The sequence below is a fragment of the Canis lupus genome, chromosome 27 (genome assembly GCF_011100685.1).
Source record: "Canis lupus familiaris isolate Mischka breed German Shepherd chromosome 27, alternate assembly UU_Cfam_GSD_1.0, whole genome shotgun sequence".
NCBI classification, from domain to species: Eukaryota; Metazoa; Chordata; class Mammalia; order Carnivora; family Canidae; genus Canis; species Canis lupus.
In genome coordinates this window covers 8,232,331-8,252,400 of record NC_049248.1, presented here as the reverse complement: position 1 = coordinate 8,252,400, position 20,070 = coordinate 8,232,331, and the positions used below count along the sequence as shown (strand labels likewise).

At 44.3% G+C, this 20,070-nt stretch overlaps 1 protein-coding gene across 7 annotated transcripts; it reads right to left on the bottom strand.

Annotated features, from left to right (window-relative positions):
• Positions 1–1,098: 1,098 nt before the first annotated feature.
• On the bottom strand, positions 1,099–18,520 carry PEX5 (peroxisomal biogenesis factor 5). Of its 7 annotated transcripts, none has more exons than XM_038576673.1 (16): positions 18,453–18,520; positions 17,649–17,811; positions 17,279–17,314; positions 16,863–16,995; positions 16,510–16,641; positions 10,715–10,820; positions 10,064–10,154; positions 9,609–9,719; positions 9,270–9,362; positions 8,785–8,904; positions 4,594–4,737; positions 4,316–4,386; positions 3,707–3,919; positions 3,194–3,359; positions 2,706–2,863; positions 1,099–2,532 (listed from the first exon to the last, which is right to left on the bottom strand). In XM_038576673.1, the coding sequence occupies exons 2-16, from the start codon at positions 17,793–17,795 to the stop codon at positions 2,331–2,333; spliced, it is 1,923 nt and encodes a 640-aa protein (XP_038432601.1). In that variant the 5' UTR covers positions 17,796–17,811; positions 18,453–18,520; the 3' UTR covers positions 1,099–2,330. The 7 variants fall into 7 exon arrangements, with proteins under 7 accessions (XP_038432601.1, XP_038432600.1, XP_038432599.1 ...); XM_038576672.1 differs by lacking the exon at positions 18,453–18,520 and adding an exon at positions 18,163–18,185 and having other exon boundaries at positions 8,785–8,880; XM_038576671.1 differs by lacking the exon at positions 18,453–18,520 and adding an exon at positions 18,163–18,184.
• Between the last annotated feature and the right edge of the window lie 1,550 nt (positions 18,521–20,070).

Here is a 20,070-nt window from a genome sequence, read left to right as displayed (position 1 = left end):
TCCATGGTGTTTTGTTGGGTTTTTCTATGAAAGTATTACCCATGCACGAAGAAAAACTGACAACTTCAGAGAAGTATGACAAAGCAAGAGAAGAATCATTCATTAAAAAAAAAAAAAAATCATTCATGATCATACTTTCAGCATAATGGGATAGTTTCCTAGTCTCTTTTCAATGCATGTTTTTCAGATAACCTGTAAATAGTTTTCTAACCTTTTCTTTCTCATTATGTTGCATTTATTGTCATTGGAAATTGTTCCATAAATAGAATTAAATATCTAAATAACATTTCACTGCCTGGATAATTTACTGAACCAATTCTCTTTTAGACATTTTTTTTATTCCATTCTAACATGGCTGTGGACATTTATCTCCAAATATAAATACTTTTTATGTTTTAAAATTTTTCCCCAGAATAGGGGCACCCTGTGGCTCAGTTGGTTAAGCATCCACCTCTTGATTTTGGCTCAGGTCATGATCTCAGGGTTGTGACATCAAGCCACATGTCAGGCTCCACACTTAGCATGGAGTCTGCTTAAGATCGTCTCTCTCCCTCTGCTCGTCCCTCCTGCTTGTGCTCCCTCTTTGTCTCTCACTCTCTCGCTCTCAAAAAAAAAAAAAAAAAAAATCCCCAGAATCAACACCCATCTTTACATGGCTCTTGATACAGTTCTGAATAAAACCAGGGAGAGCCAGATGAAAACCTTTAGAAAGTATAAGCATTGGAAAAACTATCAAAATCTTGTCATGCAATTGAGAATGAAAACAATACCAATTATATCACACCCCATATTTCCCTTTATAGTATTATCACAAATATGAAAAAATACATGATTGTTAACCAGTGGTCTCTCCTGCTAAACTCTAAGTCCCATGAATGCAAGGACCTTTTCCATCTTATTCACAGTAATGGCATATATTAAGTGCTCAATATTACAGGATGGATGGATAAGTAATCAATACACCAATGAGAATTTGAGAGACAGAGAAGAGAAAAACTGTTAAATACCAATCGTCCAAATTGGTATGAGTAATTGGTAGCACCAACCTACCTCCCATACCCACTTCATGTCTGGCAGTAGAACTCACACCCATGTCAGTTCCATTTATTCTTCATACAAACTTTATTCATACAGTTTTATTTTTAAATCATTTACACATATTCATACAAAGAAAAATAAATTTCAGGATGGAACCTTGGGATCATGGTAATTTAAAAAAAAAATCTCTCTGATCATTAGCTACTGAAGACAAGGCAAGAGGCTTAGCGGTCATTTCTGGGGGTTAGTGTATCTCCCCATGCAGGGGACAGTTGAGAAGAATCAAAGCTGCTCCCTCAATCTTCACTTGTAGAGGAGACATGGGGGAAGGGGGTTTTTCAATGCTGTCCCCTAGAAACATTTCAAGAAGTACAAGAGGCATATGGTAACACTGAACTGCTTCTTCACTAGGAATTTGGCAAGACTGTCATTTCTGAACTAACTTTCTAAAAGAGCTAGCTCAATTCCTACTCGCAGGCCTTTCTAAAAGGAGAGCTTGCTGTGCTCACCACACCCTTCAGCTCTCTGCTCTGTTCTCCCACCAAAGGCCCCAAACAGAGCTCTTCATCTGATCCCATGTGGTCCTTTCTAGGTTCATTCCACAAATAAGCCATCCTCTTACCCCCCCAAACATTCTCTGTACAAATGCCACCAGCAACTCCTGAGGACCTCTCAGTGATGCTGCCAGCATTACTGAGTGCCAGAGAATCTGAACCACAGCCAGGAGAGGTCTAGGAGCAACAGAACTATGAGCATCCCTATGAAAACTCAGCTCTGCTGAGCCAAAGCAACACTTCAATCAATAGGCCAACTCCTGACACCCCATCCCAGGTACGGTCATCACAGAGGTGCACAGCAGAAGAACCTGCTGCACACAACTGCCCAAGAAAGCTGTACGATTATCAGTTCCCATTAAGTGGGGGAAAGGACAGACATTACAAATGTAGTAGACCCTATCAGAAATGGCAGCTGATGACAAAAGTTACCCTATATCTTTGGGTCCTACCCAAAAAAGCAGCACCAAGAAAGGGCAGGCATGATGAGCAGAGAGATCTGTAGCTGGATGTACAACCCTTGAATTACCAAGGGACTCAGAGACAATACAGCTCAGTTTCCCACAGTCATGTAGGAAGAACACAGACTACCTCCCCCTACGTTGAGGCAGCTCCTGAGAGGCCACACCGCTTGTGGTCATCAGCCCACCCCCTTGGTAGGCCCATTTGGGGAGAGGGAGTCACATCTAGAGCAGGGACCCCTCCAAGCAGACACTCACAAGGCAGCCCGTCCCACTGTCACTGGGGCAGGCCAAACATAGCTAGGAGGGTCGGCAAATCCCGGGCATCAGCTGCTCCATAGGCATCACTCTGGCCTAACATAGACAATGCCAAACGCAGAGTGCTCCAGATATTCTCCGACATGGCGCCCCCTTCTCCCCTAGGGCCCCGGCTTTTCCTTTGCATGTTCAGGGCCTCCAAAAAGTGTTCCACGGCCTCCCTATAGGAAAGAAGAATGAGAGCTGGTGAGCAGAACATTACTGGAGGGAGGCAGGTCAGCTGGCATGGAGAGAAAGCTGGGGCTGGTTAGCCAACTAGAGGATCAGAAAATGAGGAGGCAGGGTCAAAGGCAGGAAGAAAGAGTTCACTCAATTCTTCAATAGATGCTCTCACCGGTGAGCTCCAAGGTTGATGCAGCTGATGCCCAGGTTATAGCGGGACCGTATATAGCCAGGCTGTAGCTCTAGGGCCCGACGGTATGCAGCTACTGCTTCTTCACTCTGGTTTCCGTTGGCCAGGGTGGCCCCTAGCTTATTCCACAGCAAATAGTCCTGGAAGAGGGATGGAGAAGGATTAGAGACAAGAGCAAGGCTCAGATCCAATTCTGCCCATTCCTCCTCATGTCACCATTTTGTTTAGCTAGTCCATGTTACTACCCCTTCCCTTCTCCTCCATAGTTCATTGAGTGACACAGTGTAACTGCTCTTATCTCATGTAGACTCCCGGACGTCCAGATGACCCTGTACTCCCAGCCACCTTTGCCCAATTCTCCCAAGGCAATCAGTATATGGAACAAAAGCTCCCATGATTCTGAAAGTCCCAACAAATGATTCTTCAATAAGATGCAGTCATGTCTATTCTATTCCTCCCCAGAGGCTCACATTGGGTCGAACACTGAGGGCAGCTGTGAAACAGTCTACTGCCTTGTCATACTCCCCACTCAGGTTGAAAAGGACTCCCAAGCCACACTGCACATCAGGGTCAATGGATGTAGGGTCTAGACGCACAGCAGCCAGGAAGAGCTCTTTCACTTCAAGAAATAGGGAGCTGGATAAGTAGGGAAAAAAAAAAAAAAAAAAAAAAACACAAAAAAAGGTGGATGGATGTGTCTATATTCCTACCCTTCCAAAATAATTCCTTAGTCACTCATATCCCCAAGATTCATCAATCAATCAATCAATCATCCTCCTACTCTCAAATTCTACTTTAGAAACATTTTTTTGCTTCATTCCAGCATGGCACCGTAGAATGCAGACCTCCTTCAAGTATTTCCTGGGTTTCCCATCCCACTCTTAGACCCGTGACTCTCGATTCATTCAAGCTTCCAAAATCAAGGCCCCTCCTCCCACTGGGACTCAGGTTACCATCTGTCATCCCAGGAATCCTTCACTCACTCTGACAACAGAGACCCAAGGATGCGCTTGCTGGGGCCCTGTCCTGGCCCCCCAGCCCCTTCTTCACCACGCACGACCAGATGGGCATAGGCCGGTGTGTAGCGCAGCCAGTCTCGCAGGGTTTCGCAGGCCTGTCGCTGCAGGGACTCATTGGTGAAGCTCACAGCCAGTGCCATCAGTGCTGTCCGGTTATCTGGCTTTAGCTCCAGACACCTATTTGGACAGAGGTGGGCAGAGCTGGTATAAACAGTGACACTGGAATGTAGTAACGGAATGCAGAGTCATGATGGCCTCACCTGCCAACTCCCTCAGATTAAGATACAGAGGAATCCTGTACATGATGAGTTATTGAAAAAAAATATATAGATATGAGAAGAGGAATGCTTTAGCAGCCAAGGAACCGGTGAGAGTCCCACATATAAAATTAAAAACTGATGAAAGAATGGAACCAGGTATCTCCAATTCACTCTAAACCTTACATTTTCACCATAAGAAAACACTTGTTAGTGATCAGAAAGAAGACAAGGATATGGATCTGGAATCCTATCATTCTAAAGGCTATTTGTAGAGTTCTAGAACCATCTCATTCCCCCCTCTTAATGTACTCACTTCCGCAGGGCACTGATGGCTAATAGTTCTTGTTCATTCTCTGCCTGGGTGGTACCCAGATACTGCCAAGCCTAGGGAGAAGGTGACAGATTCCATTACTCCTATATTCACCTTTTCGTCCTCCCATCCTCTGGCTTCCCCCACTCACCATCTCATTCTTAATCTCCTCCACCCAAGACCATCACCCAGGCCCTCATCCATCTGTACTACTCTGTGGGGCTTCTTCAAAACTGATGGAAGTAGTCTCTAACATGAAGTCAGAATAATGAGTCACTCACTTCCATGTGCTTAGGATCCTGTTGTACAGCTGCTTCAAAAAGCAGCACAGCATTTGGCAGGTCCCCCTCCTGAAGTCTCCGGAGTCCTTCCTCAAAAGGCTGGGGGTGGTCACGCAGGGGGTTCTCCTCCTCAAACTGGTACCCCTAGAGGGAAAGAAAGCCAAGTGAAAACCTAAGAAAGCCAAGTGAAAACCTGTCTAAGAAAGCCAAATGAAAACCTGTCTAAGAAAGAGCACAAAGCAGCAGGAAGGGAGAGGACAACCAAGACAGAGGTGAAGAAGTTGAGGGCCTCCAAAAAGGTGTCTGAATTAAATGCTGCCAAATTTTCCATCCTAGAAAGGAGATCATCTAAGACTACAATAAAACCATTCAGCATCATGCTCATGCTTCTACCTCCTGTTCAAAGCTAAGCAAGTCTACAAACTCTGATCCATCCTGGGAATAAGTTAATTTTAGGAAGTCCTTAAAGGCCTGTATTTCCACATCCTTGATTCTCACCACTGGACAGAACACATTTCTTACAGGATCCACGTATACTAATGATATAGGCTCTCCTTAGCTATTCAAAGGGCATTTCTTGTTTTCCTGCAACAGTGTGAAAATGAATAATAGAAATGCAATTTGTAGTCAGAGGCCATACCATTCAAATGCCTAGCTCATAGAATTATTGTGTACATTGACTGGATAACACTGTGTGCTCAAACCCTTTGAAAATTTTAGTTGTTCCCTAATTTCATTTTTAAATGTTACTAATATTAATCTGTATCTGATAGTAAATCAAAGATCCCAAACGCCTAATGGCAGAAAATGCTTCAGAAAGATACTTTTCGTCTAGCTGAGGATTTCTCAGTTAAGGAAAGAATTACAATGCTGCGTGCAAAGCTTCATCTACTGGTATTTCACATTAGACAAAGAGGTAATAAGATAAAATGGGTCACTAGTAAGACTCATGACTTGGTACAAGCAAATAAAATGTTCCTTTTGGGGAGTAAATAGTTACCATCACAGAACAATATACCAGGATGAAAACAAGATGCAAAATACCAGGCAGAACCCATCTAAATGTAGCTAAGGACACATAAGAATGAAACCATACATAATAAAGACCTGAGCAAGGCCTTTTTCACTATTACTGTGGAACTGTTAAAGAACTGGAAACACTTAAATCTTACCAGCTAAGTTCTAAACCATGATAAGTCATCAGACACAAATTATTTGTGACAAACAAAAATAATTACAATGGAAATCTTCTAAGAAGCAAGAAATATTATAGGAAATGGATTAGAAATAAATGTACTAAAAGTATATTCATTGGGATGCCTGGGTGGCTCAGCGGTTGAGCGTCTGCCTTTGGCTCAGGGCATGATCTCAGGGTCCAAGATTAAGTCCCACATCGGTCTCCTGCAGAGAGCCAGCTTCTCCCTCTGCCTGTGTCTCTGCCTCTCTCTCTCTCTCTCTCTCTCTCTCTCTCCCTCTCCCTCTCTGTCTCTCATGAATAAATACATAAAATCTTTTTAAAAAGAAAGTACATTTATGTTGAGAACAAGTAATGTTCTTGGGATATCTCTGTACAATATGAAAACTTAGAAGGTAGAAAATGACCTTACACCAGGAATCAGCAAGCCTTTTCTGAAAAGGGCCAGATAATAAATATTTTGTCACAACCAATCAACTCCACTGTTGGGGAGAGAAAGGAGCCACAGACAGGTAAGCGCACAAACATGTCTATCTTCCAATAAAACTTTACTTACAGACACTGAAACTTGAATTTTATGTAATTTGCACATTTCACAAAATACTACTTTTCATTTATTTCAACCATTTAAAAATGTTCAAAAAACTATCCGCTCACAGGCTAGGCAAAAATAGGTGGCAAGCCAGACTTACTTGCAGGCTATAGTTTGCTGACACCACCTCCCCCCCAGACTATCAGTTTCCACAAAATAAATCCCTCCACATTCAACCTCAACTACTGTCTATCATCGATCTGTGTTTTAAGCCACCCTATAGAAAACAGAGATCACTGTCACCTATAACACAATTTCCTAAAAAAATTAATTTCTGCCTCAAATCTATTGAGAGCAGAAAATGAGAATATTCACCCAAGTCTTATATTCAAAAAGCATAAAATATTTTTTATAAAAGAAGTATTATCCTCAAAAGACACTATAACAAATCAACGCCATCAGGTTGCAATCACAAGGGCTAAGTGCCTTCTCATCCATGTTGTCTAGCCTCCTTGAAGTTTTATCAATTGCTGACCAGAGAGGAATTTTTCACAATTAGAGTATTTGCAGAAATGGGAAAAAAAATATGTTGGAGGAAGCTTCACCAGACCAAAGAACTTGCCCAGAGGAAGCTTCAACAGTCACATGAGCTTATGATTATTGTTGCAACCTAAAAAGTCAAGTCTGAGCCAGTCATTAAGTCTGATTCACTGTCTGGTCTACTTTGAAATCTCACAGGACCACACTGCAAAAAGAGGATCACTATTAAGAGTCTGTCCCATCGGGATCCCTGAGTGGCTCAACAGTTTAGTACCTGCCTTTGGCCCAGGGCGTGATCCTGGAGTCCCACAACGGGCTCCCTGTGTGGAGCCTGTTTCTCTCTCTGCCTTTGTCTCTGCCCCCCACCCTCTCTCTCTGTGTCACTCATGAATAAATAAATAAAATCTTTAAAAATAAAAAAAAATAAGTCTGTCCCATCACAGAAACTTCTCCTTTATCCTAAAGGATATAACATCTGCTTGAGATAGACATGTTATCTTGAAAATTTAAGGACCATCCAGTAAAAAATAGTATTTTCAGAGATCCATGAATTTATATGACAATCAGAGTCAGATTCAGATTTAAAAACAAAAAGAGCACTATTGACAAATAATTCAGTAATAGCATAAGCCAGATAAAATCTGAATTTTTCATTATTAGTAACGAAGTATAGCACATTTCTGTGGAACATTAATGCAAATGTTCCTCATCCTAAATCTGCAATATCTCAATGAATTAATGATATCAAATAGGGTTTAAAAATCTAAAAACATTATTTTTAAGTTTTGAATTAAAACTTTATTCAAAAAAATTTTATTCCACCTAACAAGTCATTAACACGAGAGTAAAAAATGCTACTCATACACAACATCAGTACTATATCTATGTTTATCAAAAGCATAGAAATTTTTATCTCAAATTTATAATTTGCCATTTGTAAGTTGATGAAACCTATGCAACTATCAAACTGCTAAAACAAATTAATAAATGTATTATCTTCAGGTATTTCCTTCAGTTCTTCCTCCTCAGAATTCTATAGAAGAAACTCTTATTGTGGCAAAATGTAGTGAAGGGTCCAAGACGGAAGCTGTTTTCTATTACTTAACAGTATAGCTCATAAAAAATCAGACTGCAACTGTAAACAAAATCTTATTTTTCCCTGTACTAAGTTTTTCATTGGCTTTCAAATGCTAGCCTTACTTTTTTTGAAAGATTCTTTTTCTTCTTATTTGAGAGGGAAAGAGTACAAGTGAGAGAGAAAGAGAGAGGGAACACACACATATAAGCAGAGGGAAGGGGGAGTGGAGGGGAGGTCCTGGAGCACTCAGTCCCAGGACCCTGGGATCAAGACCTGAGCCAGAAGGCAGATGCTTAACTGACTGAGCCACCTAGGGGTAAAAATGTTCTCAATCAACCTTCAAAGCAGAGCTCCTTCACTGTGCTCTGAATGCATCATAGGCAAATCTCTGCACAGGTATTATGTCATTGTCTTAGCGTTGACAAGGATGGTCTATTATTATTAATCTTTATGTCCTAAGAATAAAGCATAACTTCAATTACTAAAGAAGAGTATGACAGGGAATGATTCAGACTTCCTTTCACAGGAAGGGGCTCAAGGAAGTAATTATTTGAAAGTAAGTACTTCCCAAATTCAGGATTAGAAAAGAAACAACAAAAAACAAAACAAGGAAAGCCTACAATCTGAGAACCGAGTTTTTTGTTTTTGATTTTTTTTTAGATGTTATTTATTTATTCATGATAGAGAGAGAGAGAGAGGCAGAGACACAGGCAGAGGGAGAAGCAGGCTCCATTCCGGGAGCCCGACGCGGCACTCGATCCCGGGACTCCAGGATCACGCCCTGGGCCAAAGGCAGGCACTGAACCACTGAGCCACCCAGGGATCCCCTGAGAACCGAGTTCTTACCTTATCGTAGGAAGCAGACGTGAGGTCATCATAGTCAGAAAGCCAGGGGTGAGCCTCAGCATCCCGTTTCGCCATCTCCTCCAACTCTGCCTGCAACTTGTCCCAGAAATCGACATCAGACTGTAAGGAAGGGAAGGCAGGTAGAAAAAGGAGATCCATCATAAGTACCCCACCCTACCTTCAGCACCATTAGGATGGATTCCCTAAGGCAGTAATTCTTAAATTTCAATGCATCCAAGAACCTCTGAAGAGCTTTTTTAAATGCAGATTCCTAGATCCTATCCCCAGAGTCTAATTCCACAGTGTGAGGCAATGCCCTGGGATTTGCATTTTTGATAGTTACCCACCCTGCTCCAAGAAGTTCTGACATAGAGGGTCCAGGAACACTATGGCATACAATGTTCATCATCTGTGATGTTAAAACACCAACTCTCCAATGGAATGTGTTCCCTTGAAGTGTCTGCTCCTATGCTATCTGCTCTCACCTCTATAGCTGACTTGGCTCGTTCAAACTCCATATCAAGGGCAGCTGTGTTTACTGGTCTTGTGAACTGGTCAACCCAGGCCTCTGATGTACCCTGTGACAAAGAAGGATGGTCATACCACCACCAACATTCTACTGACTGAACACCCACTGAACACCAGCAACTTGGACACTTCTGAGAACATTCTCAGGATCTCTTTCCCACCCACTTAAGACCTAGATACTACTAAGACAAGCTGGCAATAAAATCCCTTCCCCATCTGGGACCATTGAACACTGAACCCAAGGCATGGGGCACCAGGCGGCTCTGAATTGGGACTGGAAAGTGACAATGTCCTACCTGCTGCTGAATAAACTCTGCTGCCCACTGTTCTGCCTGAGCTCGGCCCGACCCTGCACCGGACTCCAGGGACACCTGCCCCTCGCCAATCTGCCGCACGAATTTCAGGAACTGGGGCATAGAGACACACATAGGCCACTTGGAAGAGGACTCCCAGGTGTGCACTCTCAACCATGCCCAAAAGAAGCCTGCACTTACCCCTCCCCCTGTCCATCTCTAGCTGTAGACAAGATTTGCTAAAGACCCTGAAAAATGTCAAAAGCAAAAAGAAAGGGATTTCTGACTTTAAAGATTTGAGAAGACACAGAAAAGTGAAAGGGTTAGTATCCAAGGAAATGAGGGGAAAAAATGTTGGAGGGAAGAGACAGGATCCTAAGTCTCTGTTCTCCAGAAGCTAGACTCCTGACTTCCAAGACCACCTCTGCTAAGCAAAGCAGCAGTGCGATGTGGCTCACCTCAGAGTTAGCCAATTTGGGGTCATCCACCTTGGCCACAAAGTCACTGGCTGTGTGCTGCAGATCCTCCTCAGGATGATATTCATCATACCTGGAACATGTGAGGACAAACTAGTTCCACACACTAATCTGCCACCACCTTCCCCATGCTATTCCCTACTCCCAGTCCATGGCAATTACAGTTCTGAGGGGAAGTGGAGGGGAGAAGGGTGGTGACACTATTCTCTTGTTGAGGACCTACAAATTCCAATTTACATTTAAAAAGGACACTTTGGACAGAAGTGGCAAAGTGTACTAGTAGTCGCTAATGTAGCTAGTGCTACATTCTTTTCTCCTTTCCATTCCCAAATACATTTGTAGAGAGAAAGAATACAGTAGCAGCCTCCAAAGTAAAGAGGGAATAGGGTAATGCCTTTTGCACAAAGCAAAGTTACAAACTTCTGGTTAGGATACTTAGGATTCTTGACTTGATTATATTTGAGACATAAATTTCTAGGGGTAATAATATAAGTGGGAACCTTAACATAGAAAATGAGGGGACTGCAAGTGGATTTGAGAATGTGAATGGAGAGTGGTGAGGGAAGCTGGGAAAACTCTCTAGTACTCCTTTCGCAGGGATCCATCCAGGAAGAAGTAGCTGAATGGACTCACCAGCGATCAGTGGCAGCTGTTCCCTCAGGCTCTCCTAGCCACAGCTTCTCCTCTGACTGTTCCAGATATTCCTCCGCCCAGCGGGCAGGGGACACAGACAAAGGATCTACAAGGAGCAGAGGGAGAGAAATCACACAGGGCTAAGTGAGGGATCAGAGAAAAGGAGAGTACTACACATACTCAACTGACCCTCTTACCCAAGCCAAAGCAGATGAGATCCTACTAAATCCCTCAGAGACTCCTGATCAAACCAAAACACTACTGAATTCTCGATATGCAAGCCACTCCCAAGGGGCCTGGGGTGGAAGTTTACGGAGTTAGAAATAAGAGAACAAATGAGGAGACTCAGGAAAGGAGTACAGACCAACCTTTTGCATGAAGTGCCAGAGTATTCTCAGTAAGAAATTGCAGGCACTTAGGGCCTCGACCTTCCTCCAAGGTCTTACAGGCAACTGTAAGGAGCTAAGGGAGCACAGAAGAGACTCTGCTCCTTAACCAAACCTCTGGTCCGTTCTCCATCGACAGACTTCAGCCTCTCCCAAGAAAACAAGCCTCATATTTCATCTTAATATAACTACCTAGAGAATCTGAGAAGCAGAATGCTGGGCTAGAATTTAAAAATACTTTGGTCCACTCCTCCCATTGGATGCCTGTTCCATTTTTTTTAATTGAGATGTAACATGCAAAGATGAAAGTACATACAGTGTACCAAATGTAAGTATGCTGCTTTATTAACTCCTACACATGAATACACTCAGATCATCACCCAGATCAAGGCACAGAAGGTTTTTTTTTTTTTTTTTTTTAAGGCACAGAAGGTTTATAGCTCTCTCACAGGCTCCCTGAGACTGCCCCTCCCCCAGGAAGAGCCACTAGTCTGACTTGTCACTTCTGATTCATTTTGAGAGCTATGTTTTTTTTGTTTGTTTTTATTTTCATGACAGACACATGGAGACAGAGGCAGAGACACAGACAGAGGGAGAAGCAGGCTCCCTAGAGGGAGCCCAATGTGGGACTCGATCTCAAGACCCCAGGATCATGACCTGAGCCAAAGGCAGAGCCATCGCTGAGCCACCCAGGAGTCCCGAGAGCTACGTTTTTAAGTGTAATTCTAGGAATTGTCTCAGAAGCTCTAGTGACAAGGAGTGCCACTGCAACATTATAATAAACATACGAATGTGATAGATCAAATGAGGGCACTGAACTCTTCTTTCTCAACCCCCAGAACTTTGTCCTGTATTATTCTGGGGCCAGGAAGAAAAACTAAACTAAAACAAAAGCATTACAACATTATTCAAAGAGGCACTAGAAAATGAGTAAATACAGAAAAGGCAAGAGCCTGCAGTATGCTTTCCTTCTGCTCAGCATCCATACCTTTCCACATCAACACTGAAATGGTCATCTTATCTTTGTTCTCAGTTTAAAGATCTGTCATTACTTTTAACACTGAGAAGGCAGATTCATGGCCTCAGTATTACATATGTATTAAACATGTAACAGTATCAAATATGTAACAGAGTTATCTATTCTATTTAACTGAGACTTTGTGTGAACAATTTTAACAAAATAATCTGAACATCTGAAAAAGTAAAGTCAAAACCTGAAAACCAAAAAAAAAAAAGGATCCAGACTCTCAAAATACACCTAATTATAAATAAATATGTTGATGATTTTTATCATACAATCTTTTAATTTCAAGGCCTCTCAACTTTTTTATCCAGATTCCCTCACTAGTTCTTACAGGCAACATTTCTCTTTCCTTTGCCCCAACTAGACTGTTGGCTCAAGAGTCGAGACCTAATAAGGAGATACTTAATACTTAAGTAGACTTTACAATGCCTCCCGGTCCCTTTGTCCTATTCTGTTGAAAACTAGCCACCCTTCCTCCTTACTCTCCACTCACTCCTTACTCTCAACTAGAGGATTTTGCAGAAGCATATTCTGGCCACAAGTGCTCCTCAAATTATAGAGAATACTGTTTATGTGAAGTGCTCCTTTTAAGGACAAGAAGCAATAGAAAAAACAAAAAGCATTTGGGCTTTAAGAAAAACATGAGGCAGGTTAGAAAAAAAGTCCCAGAGACATGAAAAGTCATCCTCAAATAGCCATAATTTGGTATTTGACCATATTAGCCATAAGACTCAGAATCTTCGGGCATTGGGAACCTGCTCCAACAAAGGAGTCAAAATGAAATGACCAAAAGAATTCTATTTGGCCTTCACATTATTTTTTGAGAAATTCTTACAGAAAATCAGATCCACCTGGATATCTGAGATTGAAGGATTTAAGGCCTAGAGAGGGGAAGGGACTATGCCAGGTCATGCAAATTAGTAGAGTTAGAACCAAAAACCTAGATACCAAATATCCAATTCAGAATGTTCACCTTAGTTTCTCATTGAGTGTTCTTCCACCTAGGCACAACTAGCCCAAGCTCCAAAGTCAAAAACTCAGAACTTCCCACCCTTATCCATAAATGTTTCTGAGTTTGCTAAATTCAGAGGCAAATAATGTAGGTTCTAGATCAGCCTACCAGGCACTCAAATCCCAGCCATTACTTATTCATTGTGCAAGGTACTTAGCCTTAAGGTTCCATTTCCTTATCTAAAAATAGATAATAATAACTATCTCATAGGGATTGTTGTAAAGACCAAGTGAGATGATGCATATGTAAAGCACAAGGTAACATATGTTAGCTATTATTATCACCACTCACAGCAAACCCATAATGAAAGCAGAAAACATCACAATGCGACTGTTACTCCTTTTTCTTCCACAGCCTCTTCCACCGCCATGGGGGGGGGGGGGGGGGGATCTGTCGCACTCATCACCTGCTACTGCTGCCTACCACCTTCCCTGTGAAAGCGCAGGTTTATTTCTCATGATTAGCACAGGAACTCACACACCATGTTAGCTGAGACTGTCTAAATTCAAAACCCCTTAAAGATGTATCCCATCCCCACAGATGAGTCACAAGATGGAGAATTAGTTGGCCCAGAAGATTTAGGGGCAGGGTTGGGGGTGGATTGCACCACGAAATACAGCAGACTCAAAAATTAGCTTCATGTGGTAATGGAATAATTCTGTAAATCGACTGCGGTGGTAATTACACAAATTTATACACGCAATAAAACTGCATAAAACCAAAACAAACACACACAAAGGCATGTAAAACTGGTGCAAGTTAATAAACTCTGTGGATTGTACCAATGGCAATTGCGTGATTTTGATACTGTACACAACTAACAGTTATGCAAAATACTATCACTGGGGAAACCAGAGTGAAAGATACCAGAACTTTCCTCTACATTTTTTGGCAACTTCCAGTAAAACTATGATTTCCAAATAAGACATTAAAACCAGAAAAAAACGAACATCAAGATTTCTTTTAAACTTGAATCTTGGGATGCCTGGCTGGCTCAGCAGTTGAGCGTCTGCCTTCAACTCAGGGCATGATCCTGGGGTCTGGACTGAGTCCCACCCATGACAGTCTCCCTGCGAGGAGCCCGCTTCTCCCTCTGCCTATGTCTCTGCCTCTCTGTCTCTCATGAATAAATAAATAAAATCTTTAAAAAAAAAAATGTCATAAACTTGAGTCTTGAACCTTAACAATAGGGATTTGAAAATAATAAGGATTTAAAGAATACAACCTCCTTTCATCTTGAAGTCTACTTATCCATAAAGCAATACGTAACTTATATCAGCAATATAATATCAGCCACAAATGTTATGAAGATAACAAAAAATGAATTACCAGAAAATTAATTTTCTTTAGCTTTTTCCCAGGTATCAATTCATTTGTTCAATAAATACTGAATGTCCACTACCTACAAAGCAATATACTAGTGAAACTGGCATTTTTATGAAGGCAGACCTCAAATAGCTCAACTTCCCTTTCCAGCTTTCCATCTCCCTGCCTCCATGAAGCAGAAGCAGGCACAGTCCCAAAAGAATGTATAAAACAGAAGAAATCTCCCAAAGAGGACTTAACAAGTCAGGTCCAACACATTTTCCTAAAGTTGTTTTTCACTTACAGGTTAAGGAAGGTTTCACTGGTTGCAAGCAATTCCAGTAATTATAACAAAAATCTCATCAATCGCAATGTTTATAGTAGCAATGACTTTCTTTTCTGAGTTACCAAAAATGACAGATACCCACACATTACAAGAGAAGTCTCTCTAGGATAACAGATAACTTAAGTATGAGGTTTGTATGAAAAGCTTAAGTCTGATGAGGGGGTTTGTTACAACTCAGATTTTCACTTGAGGCAATTCCCGGAAGAAGATTGTCAATGATAGGGTAACAGCTCTAGGTATGGAGTCTAGACTCAGAAAGAGGAGTTTGAATGTTATCTCTGTTACTGAATGACTTTGAACAAAGTATTTAACCTTTCTGTTTCCTCATCTATAAAGTGGAGGAGGAATATATACAAGGTAAGTGTAGTGTAACTGTGTGTAACTGTGTGTAACTGTGAAGACCAAACGAATTGGAGATTATAAAGGGCAAAGTACTATTAATGAAACCAAGAATACCTATTGTTCTACCTTAAACTCCAATGTAAGGGTGGGAAAGGGAGTCATGATTAAAGAGACCAACAGCTTTTATTAAAGATGGATTGTTGTTAGATTTGGGGTTTTTTCCTAAAGACAGAAAGCTCTATTTTTAGAAAATAAAAACGATGGAGGGAGAAAACAATTAGGTGTCATTAATGATCTCAGGAATGAAAAAAAAAAAAAAAAAGATCTCAGGGATGTTTAAGAACTAGGAAGATGGGAATGCCCTGAGAGTCTAGAATCTTTGTAACTTTCTCCATTTGTATCTCTTATCATTCTGAATTTCTTAAATTGGAAAAAAAAACTAACAAATGCTTCTCCTTGAAAACAATGAGGAAGAGGAAAGCTAAAAAGAATGCCCTTCCCCATGCCTTTAATCAGACAGGCTTGAGGCAGAAGAATCAACCCCAAGGGATATAACGAGCATGGACACTCTCAAAGATGGAGAACTAGGCTGGGACCCTGAAAAACTTAGGGTGCAGGCCTGGCAGAAGAGCACCATGGTTCAGCCCACAGGGTCTGGAATCATTCAAAGCCAGAGTCAAGTCCCAACTCCACCTCTTACAAAACTGTATCACCTTGGGCAAATCACTTCATCTCAAAGCCTCTTTTCTTATTTATATGCTAGGAATAAAAACAGTAACTACCTCAAGAGTTCTGATGAAGATCGAACAGATAATACATTGAAACCAATTAATACAAAGCCTAGAATATGATAAGTACATATTAGCTATTGTTATATTTATTACTGTCATCAGGATATGGTCTTTGCCCTCTAAAACCTTATATGTCAGGCCCTTGAACACAATTCCACTTTCCAAGGCCTCAACTCTGTTTAAGATGACTTAATGCCAGAATCCCACGGGCTGTGCTTAGTATTTCTTCCTGGGCAATACTGCCATCCATCCAATCTGTGGGTCTTCACCACCAAACTACAGTAATAAAGTTCCAGATAACAAAGGGTTCTCTCTCCTATTCTCTCTTTACATAGAGAGACACAAAGAGATACATATACTCTCCAAAATCTCTTACTGAGTTCCAATTCAGTCCCATTTCATGTAAGTTTCAATAACTCCCTATTATCACCTAAGGGAGATCAGGCTCAGTGCCCTAGAGAAATGAATCAAGAGTCCAGGAAAGTCATAGAAGCTGAAGTCAGTCTATATCCTAAGATGAACTGGGGGAACAGAACAGAACTCTGCCCCACTATGAACCACTTTTAGGTTTACCCATGACCATCCTTACCTGTTACTTCAGATATGAATTCTTGGGACCAGTCAGTCTCATTATAATCCTGAGTTACATCCACAGCATCTCCAGCAGCAAGAAACTCCTGGGCCCAGTTCTCAGACAAGGCCAAGTCAGCCACACCAGGAGCTTAAGAGAAAGAAAGAGAACTAAGAAAAAAGAAAAAAAAGAAATGCATATCATTCTATGCATCATGCCTCAGGAATCCTGAGTGCACATGAAAACACTGTGCCCCTTTTGTCTCCTTCTGCAGCTCAGTTCCTCAATGCCAGAAGCATCCAGATATGGAACCCCCTCAGTCTTACTTGCATGGAAAATGGTGATCCCCCCCCACCAGACTCTGGACCCACCTCTCTGGGGTGCCTGGCGGAAGTTTGACTGTTCAATCTCCTGCATCTCTGCCAGGAGGTCATCCATCTTGAAGGTCTGAGGGGCACGGGATACAAGTGGTGCATTCTGGTCCTGGAGAAATTCGGCCACCAACTGCCAGAAGAAAGATGATAAAAGAACTCAGCAAGAGACAGGGCCCGGTGAATGAGGGACTATAACGTCAAACACAAGGAAAGAGAAACCCAGAAACTACAAATTGGAAATACTCAAATAATACATAAAAAAAAAAAAAAAAAAAAAAAAAAACAAGCAGAAGAAATAAGGCAAATCTCACTTGGTCAAGAAGGCCCAAAGGGTGAAATATAGGTGAGCCAGGTTTAAAGTAAAAACACGATGGGCAAAAGAAAAAGGGCACTGAACAGACTGGCACGTTTACCTCATCTTCAGACGCTACTCCCAAAGGCTTAGAGACCTAAGACAGAAAAGAAAGGGAGGCAATAGGGTACAGTGATGAAGTCCACACACACAACCCCGCTCGGCAGAGGTTAAAATGCCTCTAGCGTCTAGAGTGACCTTGGGCAAGTCACAGAACTTCCCTGAGCCCCCGCTTCTTCACCTGTAAAATGACTGCCTTGATCTGTATAAAGATGCACAATGCTTAGCACCGTGTTGAGTGAACACTCACTAGTCGTGATAGCTACTCCTATTTGCGACCCAGCAGAGAAGGCAGTTATCCCAAACTGTCTGTCCATGGGGCCCCTCCATCCGGAGCCACGACCTGAGTTTTCCACCTCGGGAACACTCACCGCCTCAGAGGCCGGGGCTCCTGGGGGCCAAGGGCCAGGCCTCAACCCCTCCTGCCGGAGGGCCTTGTCCTGGGTGAAATGCCCGGCCAGCTTCATCAGCGGGTTGGCACCCCCGCATTCGGCCTCCACCAGCTCCCGCATTGCCATGGTGACCGCCAGCTCACTGATGGGCAGAGAAGGTTTGGAACTGAGGTCCCGCTGCCAGGTCCTCCTCCAACCCACAACTCAGCCCGTATCAGGCCGGGGGAGGCGGGCAGACGTCGGTCCCAGGTTGTGAGCCACTCGCCACCCTCCACCGCTGTGCCTTTTGCTACGGCCCCCACCTCAGCCAGGGATCCGAGACGGGGCCGGTGCCCTGCTGCCGCCCCCTCAAAGGCCTCGGCTTTCAGCCCGGGCCTCTCGGGCGGCCTCCACGACTGCGGTCTCCGGCGGCCGGGCCGGTCGGCAGCCGCCCCCCACACGGGGGCCTGGACCCCAGGGGGCTGAGGAGCAGGATCCCACAGTCGGGCCGTACCGGGGCACTGCGCGCGCGAAGAAGAGTGGTAAGGCCGCCAGCGCGCAAGCCCACGGCCCCCAGGCCCGCCGCCGGCGAGCTCCGCGGGGAGCCATTCCTTCCCCACCACAAGTCACCTGAGCCCCTCCCCCATTCGGCGGGTCGCGGCCCACCCCTCCTGCGCTCCGGACCACCCATTTCCCCCGCCCCAGACGCAGCTCCAGCTCCGCCCCCGGGCCCCGCGAGGACCAGGCCGGGCCGGAGGAAGACCCGGAACGCGTCCTCGCGCCCCCTCGGGACCCGGCGCTCACCGTCGCGCGCCGCGCCGCGCCGCACGACCCGCCGGGGCACCTGGTGCGGGCTGAGGGGGGAGGGGAGGGGAGGGAGGGGCGGGGAGCCAGGGGCGGGGCTCGGGCTTAAAGGGGCCGTGGCGGCCGCGCAGCCTACGCTGCCCTGCGGGAAGCTGTTTGTAGGGGCGGGGCCTCAAGGCTGCGGCGCCGCGTGACGGTTGGAGCCGTGAACCTTAAAGGGGAAGAGCGCCTTAAAGGCGAAGTCTTGGAGCGGCGACCCCGAGAGCGCTACAAAGGCTCGCCCGCACTGGGACTGGTTTGCTGGGAAGCTCAAAGAAGGATGGAGCTAGGAGGGGCTGCCTGAGCTTTGGGGGGAGATCCGCGGGACCGTGATCCTGGATTCAGCTGACTCTTACTCGGCGGCACATTGTGACCCAAGGGGATTCCCTGCCCTTTCTGGGCCTCAGTTTCCCCTCCTATAAAGGGGCTGGCGGCTAGTCTTCCTAAGCCCTGAAGCAGGTAAGAGGAAGGCCCTAACACAGGTGTTGCAGGGGTCAAATCCAAGGCCTTCCTCAGCCTCCTAGTGATGTCCACTTCCAAACTGCCCCAAGCGGGACATCGTCACAGTCTCCTTGGAGACAGAGGCCTGCCCCCAATCCCTCTGCCGCTTCTGCGTGGTGGGGAATATAGCGCTGGATGATGACAAATTCCGGAGACTAAAATAGGATACGACGACGCATCCTGAGTCCTCTCAAGCTGGTAACATACAGGGAAGGTGCACAGTGAATCACTAGTCTCCTCTCCTTCCTCTCTCCCCACTGGTCAGGGTCATTATGGTGGTCATATTCCCACTGCTCCAGACTGGGAAAGCACAGACATGGTGCAAGAAATGATTTTTAATCACAGAATAAGCCTCAGGCCCCACCATCTGCCACAGCCATTGGCTCTGATGTCAGACTTCAAGGGCGTAAACCCTGATACCTTACCTGACTCCCAGACCAAGGGAGACCTGGTGCCACCAAGAAGGGCAGAAGGTGCTCAGGGCTGCTGGTAATTGAGCAAGGATGGGTTAGTACCAAGACAGAAGCGCTCTCCCAGCCCAGGGTGCAGGAGGGAAGACAGACAGCAGGTGGCGCCCTGGGCCAGGCTTGTTTCCTATTGTCCGGCACATTTCTAAGGTGGAGGCCCCAGGGGATCAGAGGAGCTTGGTTCTGTAAACTCCTCCCAGGGAAAGTAAAGAAGCTGCTCTGACACCGCAGGAGAACAGAATGACAGGCCAGACCTGAAAATTGTGCAGAATTTCTCCTCTTCTTACCTTTTCACCATCTTTCAGAACCCCGCCCCCCCACTGCCCGTGTACCCTGGAGAACATAAATCCCAGCCCTTGCATGTTGACTGTTCTCAGACTGCCACTGTAAAGAAAATACCTGGTACCTAGTACCTAATAAACTAAACCATGCCAGAGAGGAAGGGATGCTCTCTGTAAAGCATAAAGGATCCCTGAAGAGGGCAATGTCTAACTGAAAGCATATGATATAGTAGAATTTTAGAAAGTCCAGGCAACCAGAAAGGACTTCCCAGTACCATTCAAACCATACCACACACATAGCCACCTGCTCTGCTAGGAGTTTAGTAACTG